We start from the raw sequence: 10,330 nt of genomic DNA, 5'->3' as shown, positions 1-10,330 counted from the left end.
GGGGACTTTCTTACTAGTATTCAAGATTTGTTGTAAATAATTTAAAATGTTTTGTGTTGGATTTTTCTTTCTTTTGTTTTACTTTTTTTATTTTTGAAGGATTGCAGGGAGTAAACCCATACACACAGAACTAGCCAGGTCTGGCAGTGCTGTCAGAAGACACTATGACAAGCGACAAGTACAATAATCATCAGATTTTGTTAGCAAATTGCACAGCTGTACCCAAGTGTGACCATCTGATCTCTGCCAACACGGGTTGCTGAAGAAACCTGCCGTCTCGGCCAGCAGGACGCTCCCACCGCAGCCCGACAGCGGGAAAGCGCCAGCGCCTGAGGAGCCTCCACCTCCGTCCACCTCATCTCCCCGTCCTCAGCCAGCCTCCCTCGCCCCATCCCCAGGGGACGGCAGGGAAAGAGCTCTGCACGCCTGAAGGACCACGCTGGGCTCTCGGCTGGCTGTCTCTTCCCCTGCCCCGCCAGCCGCTTGCCCCCCCCCCGTGCCCCGAAGGCGAGCCCCTCCTTGGCTCGCTCTCCTTCTGCAGCAGGAGCAACCCCCCGGCCAGGCAGGCAGTTTCGCAGCCCACGGGGCCGGCGTCCCACAGGCACAGCCACGCTTCCCGGCACCCCCAGCAAACCAGCTGCTGCCGCCGCTCCGGCAGGGATTTTGGCTTTGTACTCTGTGCTTGTCATCTTTAGTCGTCTGGGCCAGGGGTCTCTAATTATCGGACACAGCGGGGTCAGTGATTTCAAACCCAAAGTTACTTGTGTACAGCAATTCCCGTGACTCTGCCAAATCTGGTATTTTAGGCCAGCGCAGAAAGGCACAAAACACTTTTTGGTGAAGTCACCAGCCTCGAACGACTTATCGCATCTCTGCAACGGTGGTGCCATATGTTACTCTGTAAGGAAGGCGCTGCGCTCACATCAATCCCAACAGCTCGTGCAGCAGCGGCACAAGCACGGTAGCACTGAAGCCAACTGAGGAGTACGTTACAAATTTATATGGCACTTCGACTTCCAGTCGTCTTCGGGCTTCCAGGTCGCCGATGGAAAACTTGTACCGATAGCGCAGCATGCCAAGGACCACACGCTTCATCAGCCGGCGCGTCAGTAGAATAACAAAGATCCCTACGAAGAACCTGGCCAGAACAACCGCCACTATTTTACCGGTGATCAGAGGAAATCTGAGCGGAAAACTTTCGCTGGTGTAGGCTGGCATGGCGTACTGGTTATTTAACCAAAATCCCACAGTTGCTCCAGCTCCTGCTCCTAAGATAGTTGTGGTGTCTCCCCTGGTAGGGCTGTAGTAGTCTAGTTTGGGGTAGTTGTAACATAAGACAAGAGGCACAACTATGGAAAGCAGCGGACAGAAGGGACTGGTTAACAGCAAGTGATCTATCATGTCCCACGCAGGATACAAGAGCATGAGCAGCACAGCCGAAATCAGTGCTCCGCCGATCACATCCTGCAAAGACATCACGTTTAAAAGCTTTGTGAGACCTGGAAGGTAAAACAGATATTCTCAGGTGATGACAAAAGACCAGCGTCTGCATTCGTGAGCGCACAGCAGCAGAGGAACGCCCCGAATTCACAGCGACGGCACCGTCCATGCACAGCGACAACCCGAAGCCTGCGCTAAACAAAACATGGCAACCCATGAACCCAACCTTGGCCTTGTCCATGTGAACGTATCTATTGACTCACATTTTTCCCCTGAACAAGTGAGATTCTGCCCCTCACCTGCTTTCACGTTTTAAGAGCACCCTCCATCTGCTACCTCAACGGAGAAGGCAATGCACAACTCCATCTCGGGGACGGCATCACAGTAAACTGCCTTCGTACAAACTCTTCCCCTCCCATAATCCTACAAGTAATTTCATCATATCAGTAGGATTATCGCTTCCTTGCTTTGCATAAATGGGAAGATGCTGTCTTTTGTCAGAGACAAGCAGCCAGTCCAGGAACGCACGCTCCAGGGGAGAAAAGCGCAGAGCTGCGGGACGTGGTGCCCGTGCCATGATTTCTGCCGACTGCAGCGAGAGGTAGGCACCGCCGGGCAGGAATACATCAAGAACAAATTTATTGCCCAAGCCTTTGAAATCCGGCTTGTAGTTAAGCGCCCAAGGCAAGCGCATAGTTAAAACCTAATTTATTAACAGAGACAAATAAGGTGTTTCGAGAAGTTGATTGCTGTCAACCGCAAGGCTGGGAGGGGAGACAAGAGGTAACCCCTAACAAAAGCCATCTGTACGAGAGCAGCCAGATAAAAAGCAATATAACAGGTTTCCCCGTGCTGCTCTCCCGGCGTTGCTCAGGAGGCAGCAGCATTTGTATTCTGGCCATGAAATGCCCTGCAAAACCTAGAGCTGATCACAGACAGAAATGTCCTCTTCTCGAGATTGTATCTTTTTCACCGAGTCTTGACAGCTGACTACGACCATGCTTGGTCACAGTCTGAAATGAATTATTTATGAGAACTTCATTTATAGCTAGGCAGGAACGAGGGGACTTTTTCACAACAGAAATATTTAATGACTTTCTGGTAAATGCATTACTCCAGTATGGCTGAACTTTAGCTGTTTACAACTGCCAGGCAATAGGTTCACAGCATATTTGGGTTTAAGCAGCTCCCAGAGTCATTTTGCATATTTCTAATACAAATTCTCACTTACATTTATTCCCTCATCCATGACATGAGGATACCCATGGAAATACACAAAGTTGTTCACAGATGTCTAACGTGTAAAATACCATTAGGTGTCAATATTTCACAACAGCAAAATAATCTATCTTTTGATACTGATTTTTAAATGGTAACTTCATGCGCAATGGCGTGTTTTGGCCCAACACCAAGTAACCGCGTCACCACGAAAGAGCCGGGGGTTGCTCCCAGCACTGATGCTCAGAAATCCCATCACCACTGTGCAGCTCCATTTCCCACCCCAATACTTGTCCACTTTGTATTAGAAGAAAAAGTCCTGACGTCTCAATACCCCCTCCACACGCGAGTAAGGAGTGAAACTCGAAAGCTGGTCACGTGCTTTTCTGTTCCAATTAAAGCCACTAAACCAAACATTAACATTGCCCTACCAAATGCCTTGCTCAGATTTACCCAGCTGACTCCAGCTGTTCCTGGCCAGGGCGCACACGGCCTCTGTCTATGGACCTGATGGAAGCTTTCTGAATTTTATCATCCTCCCGTTCAGCCCCACTGCAGGGACGCGGTTCCTGTAGTTGTCAGGCAGGACCCAGACAACCAGCTCTGCTCCCGACCGGTGGTCTCCAAAGTGGGTGCACAAGGCAACCCATCGGGCTGTGGGAAGAAAATACTTTTTGCACCACTGATAAGTAAAATTAAATATATATATATTTTTTAAAAGTAGTGTTTATTTCATCCTTATCTCACCCTTTTTTAAATTTCTGTTTTTCTGTATGTTTTATAATGTATTTATCAGTATAGTAATACCTGTATATAATCCACAAATAAATATACATATATTGGGCATGCACGCTACAAAAATTTTTTACTGATAGGGGTGCATGATCAAAAAAGTTTGGAGGCTAGTAGTTCATACTGTTTTCCCCCCATCCACCAGTATGGGGTTCTCATTTTGGAGACTCCTTGGAAGCCGCTGGAGCGCGCGGGACATACCCGGCCGCGGGCATCAGTAGTGACTCCCTTCCCTTCGGTACCCCGGGCAGAGGTTTGATTTCCTGAACACCCAGAACAGGCTGGCAAGTTCAAGACCAACACTTTACAAAAACACTTAGCAGTATAGAATTCATGATTTCCCCCCTCGCCTGCTGAACTAAGGAGAAGCTGAGCAGAGAAGGGATGGCTCTGATTTCTGTGAGAAAAACTGCTTTTCTGGACTCTCCCTGCTGTGCACCCAGGAGCGGGACCTCAGTTTTTCCCGGCGGTACAGGCGCTGTTCACACTCCCAGGAAGCACATTCTTGCCCGTCTGCCTGCGTAAACAGATTAGCCTCTTGCCAAACCCGCAATTATAAAGGAATTTTTAAATGAGGGCAGGCACGAATTCTGCTCAAGGTGCAGCACTACTGGCAAAACTGAAAACCTCCTGTTTCCCTGCTGGGATGCCCCAGCTCCCTCAGCACTAACAAGTCCTCCACAGGCTCCATCCGCCCCGAAAAGGCCCCCCCGCTGCCGTGCAGAGCTCACCCCGCTCCCGCACAGCACCCCCCTGCCTCCCCCGAGCGATGAGCATCTCCGCGGGGTCCACCCAAGGGAGGCCTCGCTCCCATCGATTTTAGCTAGAGTGCCGTCATTTTGCTTTGCTCCCTAAAGAACAGGCCAGCGTCAGGTTTCTCACGCTGCAAGTCGTTCAGGTTATTTTCCTGTGCTACAGGTACCTAAAGTAAAACAGCTGGGGTATAAATCCAGCTGCACGCGATGCCTGGGATGCAGGACCGGGGCGCTTCAAAACGCTTTCTGCCTGTCACCGAGGGAGCGCGGCAGCACGGTCTGCGGGTCCTGGCACTGGCAGCTGGGGGGACCTGGCTCTGCTGCCACAGCGAATGCCAGACCCATCAGCTTGGTGCAGGAGGAAATTCATAATAAAAAAAATAACCCCTAAAACGTTTCAAGGTTCTCTGCTTCAAAACACGTACAAATGTTTGCTTTGCCCTTTCCAGGTAACTCCAGATTCCCTCTTCACCAGCTCCTCCGGGTCCATCATTTACCACCTAAAAGGAAGGACTCTGCCTCGCCTCTGCTTCTCCACGCGCGGGGGATATTCTCGTGTTATGGCGGTGAAGGTCGGTGGCGGTAATTCCGCTGTCCCCCAGCAGTGGAAGTGCATTGCTTCCGGCCCTTTCTCTGGCTGGGTGACGCTCTCCTGGTAACAGCCCCTCGTTGCCTTTCCCAAGCACAGGCTCCGTTCTGACATGGCTGTAATGATGCAGGTAGCTCTCACACCGGCTCGGTGCAGGTCTTTAATTGTAACATCACTTCCTCTGACGTAACTGTGTTTTTTGAGGCCACTCCTGATCCGAAAGCAACACCAGCAATGCTGAAACACGGACTGATTTTTAGAGCTGCGACTACAGAAGATGGGCCCCTGCACCGGAGCTTCGGCTACGGCAGTAGCAAAGCACCGCGCAACCGCCTTGCCGCTCCTTCTCTGGTTCCTCAAACGGAAAAATTCAGTTACATTAATGCACTGGATATATTTTCCTGTTCATTTGCTACTAAAATATTATGATCACTTAACACATGATTATACCCTGTCGGTATTCATTTTCTATTAAGACCCCAGCAAAAAAATCCATCAGAAGAGGCTGTTTCGGCTGGTGGCTTTGGCCGAGCCGCTGCCGCACCCCAGCCCCGTGGCGCCTCGGGCAGCTCAGGGTGGGAGCCACCCCTCAAAGTGTGGCAAACGGCTCAGAACTGCACTTCTTCCCCAAAAGAACCTGTCATTGCAGGTGGGACGCTGCTGCAGAGAGAGGGGCTGCATTTGGGCAGCTGTGCCCATCAGGCGTTCCCCAGCTCCGTCCCCACCACGGCACGCGCGGGAGGAAGACCCCGGCGAAATACATTCGCCCTTTTGAAAGGCAGCCGTGCTCACACTTCAACTAAGGAGCTTTTTCTTATTTTAAAGCCCTTTTTTATCATGTAAAAGGAACAAAGGACTTTTTTCTTTACCCTAAAATCCAGCCAAATTTAGAGGAGTCTTTCATTATGATGGACCGGCAAGGGAAGTATGCAAAGAATTTTTACTGATTGACTTAAGGTCACTAGCCAAGAGAGGGTATCTCCAGCTTCGGTTTAAGATATTGTTTCGATCCACTAGGCCTGGAAGGGAAGGTCAAACTATATTTTATAGCCCCTCATAAGGGCTCTCTTTCTCACAGCCACCAAGTCTCCTTATTACAAACATAATTATTACTTAGGAAAAAAATGCAATTATTTATGCATACGCAACCAGCCAACAACGCATGTCACACTCCTGCGGGGAAGTAGCCGGCAGTTTTTATCCGTACTTGGGAAGTTGGACCACCCCTCTGACCACTACATATAGCAGATCAGTAATGTTTCCTCTCGTCAGAAGGAACCAGCTACTACGTAATTAAATTTACACTAAAATCTGTTCTTAAAGCAGGACTGACATCTCTGAACAACTGTGCCCAACAAGCCTGTCATATAAAGTCACAGATACTTTACGCTTATTTTCGGACAAAGTATTTGTGCGTCTCAGTCCTTTAAGAATGAATTTATTTCCCGCTGAAAACCAGAAGCTTGTCATAATTTTTTTTTTTTTTTAAGTGCCACGTCCCTGTATGGTAAGAGGAGAGATGCTGTCCCCCAGACCCCCAAGGGACCCTCACTCGCCACACGTAACCCTCTCCTCCGCTCTCGATGGTTGCCAGCGTGACTCACCAACCTGCTATTCCTTCCCTGACACTCCCAGGCTAAACCGACCCGGAATATTTCTCGCTGACAACAGTGATACTATTGCACAAAAGGCTTAGCTAAGGAGCAGCGTCAGTTGCCCAAGTGCATTCCTCGCAATTAAAATTTCAGAATAGAGAACTCCGATTCAGATGCCACACCGACCTCACCCGGCTCCTCAACCCACGCACACCGTTGCTTCCCTAATGGTATAAATAATTCCCCTTCAGACTCAAATAGCAATAGCCTGAGGGTTTCCTCACAGCTGCCTTTGAACGTACAGCCTGAAACTCAGTGGCATGGCTCCTATATTCCCACAGCGGCGCGGCCACGCAGGACGTACATCGCTTGAAGAGCGGGAGCTGGGAATGGCTGTGGGTAAGCAAGCAGAGCTGGCGGCAGGACCGGCGCGCGGCATCCTTACCAGGACTGTGTGCATCCCTGTGTAGAGCCTGCTGAGACACACCAGCGTCGAGAACACAAATGCTGCTATCAGGCCCACTTCGAATGGGTACTGTGAAAAGGGGAAAAAAAAAAAAAATACGCCCATTACACCGTTATCCACTTTAACTTCAGTATACCTCTGAAATAAAACATCCAAGCAGCTGGACTGACATAAGGATCTCGCGTTGGGCAGCGGCTCCTGAGCTGTACTTTCCCAAAGGGATTATCAACGTGACCCGAGACGAGACTTCACATCGGCCAGCGTGCAATCCTGCGGGAAGGTCGTTTCGTCATCTGCAGCGCTCGCTTTTGCGAAAGTCTAGTCTTAGCATGGGAAAACCTGGGAAATAGATGGTATCCGCACAGTTTTTGCTCACAACATCCACCTGCAAAACCCACGTTAGTGCTAAAGACCCCAAGGGAAAAAGGCACAGCGCGTCGTATGAGCGATGCCCGAGGCTGAACCGCAGCCCCAGATGGCCAGAGGGGAACGCGATAGCTGCGGAGCCGGACCACAGGCGTGATCAATAGTCCTCCAGCAGCGGGCTGGCAGGGGAAAACCAACGTCTGGGCTGAAAGTGCAGCCCAGCTGTTAAAGCAGTCAGGACCACTCTTCCCTGTGACACTTCAGGTTTAATCATCTTCTTACAAAGCTGGGTTTGCTTAATTCCCTGAGTTGCCTATGAACGTGGAGAGAAGTGTTGAAACAAATGAACATTTTACAAGGAAACCCCCCCTTGCACATTTGGTAAAGAATAAGCTTAACGTATTGCCCTTAAGCCACTCATTCAAACCCTGAAACAGAGTGGGCTGGTGGGCTCCTTTCAGTCTGTAAAGGACATTTTGTCTGAAAAAATAAACCAACTCGAAATATAAATAAATGAAATCAATTCACCTGATTTGACACAAAGTCTCCATCCCCTGCCGAGAGGCTGATGACTGACCAGGGTGGCCACAGGTCAGTGCAAAAACGCTTCTGTGGAAATTTTAAGCATAACAACCTCCTTCTGCCCCTTTGCCCTGGCGTACTCTAGCCCCCAAAATGGAGAGCTCAGACCTGGCTGCAGATGTCACTCCCAGTTCACAAAATGCTATTTTTTTCCTCGCTTCTCTGAGCCTTTGGAGGATTTACACCCACTTTACTCCCCCCTCAGCAGGCAGCCTGGGATCCAGCCCAGATCGGTAATTGATGACTAGGGCAGCTTTAGAAGATAGCAGTATAATGTACTGGTAGATTTTTCCTTCTTAATAGAGGCAATTAAATCATTTAATTATTTTACAGCAGCTTTATTGTTTCATGGCAGTTTCCAAGAACTATGAGACAGCCTGTGAAGAGCTCCGTGTCCCACTGGTAGCTTATCAATCGAGGAGGAGGAGAAAGTGCTGCCGCCCGGGTCTTTTTGGCGGGGCTGACAAATATCCCACCTTACGGCTCCTCCTCCCCATCCCCATCCCTATCCCAGTGCCAAGCCCCGCCGACCAGTTACCAAACCATTACCGGGAGCAGGAGGCTGGCAGCGCAGATTTGGGCACCACCGACCTGCCCGCTCATCCCTGTGCTGTGGGCAGGGGCAAAGCCCGCTGCTTCATGGCTGGGACCTAATGAGTCTGGAAGTCCAATTAATTCAGAGATCTCCGTTTCTATGAGTTACGGCCGCAGGACACAGCACCTTTCATCAAACGCGTGGCCCCTTTTGTCCCTGCACACGGGCTGGCACCACAGGGAGGACACCCGGGGACGCCACGACAGCGAGACCCCCCCGGCCGTACGGCGAGCCCTCGTGGTTACGTGGGTTTGTCTCTGAAATACACTTAACGGGGCTGAGAAACACACTTAAATATGGTGCAGCCAGGAAGTTGTTATTGCTAGAGTACAGGAAACATATGTTTGGAGTCATAAAATAAAATGAAAATAATCCTCATGGAGAAATGAGTTTCTGGGAAATAAACCTTTTGGAAAGATAAAAGACTGAAGGTTTGGGGAAAATAACGATGAGATCTCCCCAAGCAGCCTCCAGCTCTAGCGCAGTGAATCTGCTGTTGCTTCTCTGACAAACAGGCTCTCAAATCGTGTTGTGTGCTGCTAGTCCAGCACAGGTTAGAGCCAGGGGATTTCCAAGGAAACTTCTCCTGCATCACACAAAAACCAGGCGACACAGAGCTCCTACGGTTTCCCCAGAAGCCGGCATTTCTCGACGTGCGGCATTGGCTTGGCGGGCACGGGGCAAGCACAAAACACTGACGCGGGGCATCTTCTGCAGCGGCACCACGGCTCCCTCCGCAGCCGCCCCGCATGCGAAAACACAGCGACCCACCAAACCACAGCAGGGCAGCACAGCCCGCCCGTGGCTCTGAGTGGGGTTCGTGCTACAGGAAGGAGATTTCTGCCAAATTTCTTACTGTGTCTATTATCGGCCAGCAACAACAGGGAAAAGTACCCATCTGTGAAAATAAATACAGAGCTCCTCTGGAAGTGGCAACAGCTCTGAATTTGCTAGTTTTCTGTAGCTTGCTGGAAGCAGATGCATGCTTTTTCCTTTTCGTTTTTTCTTTTTGTACCCCCTACCTTGTATTGATTCACGGTTGCAGTGAGAAAGGAGAAGGAGATGGCGGTAGCTGCCATGGCATGGGTGGAAGGCATCCCGTACTCTGCATCCGTCCTCAGTTCCAGCTTGACGACAGGCGGCGAGAGGGGCCGAGGCCACTTCAGGATGTCCTTGGAGACCTGGCCTATGTACATCACTATCTGGGGAGAGGCAAGGCCACAGGGCTGTCAGTCAGCACAGGCAATCCCCACTCAGCCCACCCAAGAACCACCTCTATTTCTGCGCTTTTTCCTGCAAAATCCACCACCCCAAGTGCAGAATTTATCCCCTGAATTATTAAAGGGTTTTCCATTATCCCGGTCAGCGAAGGAAGCGATGGTTTTACTGCACCGTGTTGTAACCTGATCAGAAGTGGGACCAAAAGGAGGGTTCACTGACGAGATGCATCAGTACAGGATGGTGTGAGATGGACAGCTGGCTCCCACCCCACATTAGAGAAGTTTAAGTTCCTCCCAATTCCTTACAACCCTTCTCCTGCAAAGCAAACAGCTATGAGAGATATTTTTCTGAAATCACCGCCTTGCCCAGCCGCGTCCCTCCCAGCTCCCCGCAGCAGCTCTCCGGCAGCAGCTCCCCCTGCACCCAGCGCACAAGGTGCTGCAGGAGCCCCGCAGGGACACGCCACCCGTGGGGTTGCTAAATAATGACCTTGGCATCCTCGGGGAGCCAGCAGAGGGAAAACTGGACCAGCAACATAAAGTACCAGTTCTCCTGCCTAACTCCCCAACAACAGAGGGCTTTCGGCACACCCGAGGTTTAAGCAAGGGCTCCATTCGTTAGCTACCGAGCACTGCAATGAAGTGATTTTGGGGGGGAATATTGCATTCTCAGGTCACCGCAAGCAGACGAAATGGGAAGCAGAGACAAGAG

At 50.5% G+C, this 10,330-nt stretch overlaps 1 protein-coding gene across 2 annotated transcripts in view; it reads right to left on the bottom strand.

Moving 5' to 3' along the window:
- Positions 1 to 524: 524 nt before the first annotated feature.
- SGPP2 (sphingosine-1-phosphate phosphatase 2) overlaps positions 525 to 10,330 on the bottom strand; it is a 34,587-nt gene continuing 24,781 nt past the window's right edge. For both annotated transcript variants that reach the window (XM_075760992.1, XM_075760993.1), the window contains 3 exons: positions 9,421 to 9,600; positions 6,835 to 6,924; positions 525 to 1,464 (listed from right to left, as the gene is read on the bottom strand). In XM_075760992.1, coding sequence (XP_075617107.1) covers positions 919 to 1,464; positions 6,835 to 6,924; positions 9,421 to 9,600 — 816 coding nt within the window. In that variant the 3' untranslated portion in view covers positions 525 to 918. The remainder of the gene's footprint in view (positions 1,465 to 6,834; positions 6,925 to 9,420; positions 9,601 to 10,330) is intronic.

The sequence above is a fragment of the Balearica regulorum genome, chromosome 9 (genome assembly GCF_011004875.1).
Source record: "Balearica regulorum gibbericeps isolate bBalReg1 chromosome 9, bBalReg1.pri, whole genome shotgun sequence".
Taxonomy (NCBI): Eukaryota; Metazoa; Chordata; class Aves; order Gruiformes; family Gruidae; genus Balearica; species Balearica regulorum.
Note: the sequence above shows the minus strand (reverse complement) of the source record. Positions and strands in the feature narration are given on the sequence as shown.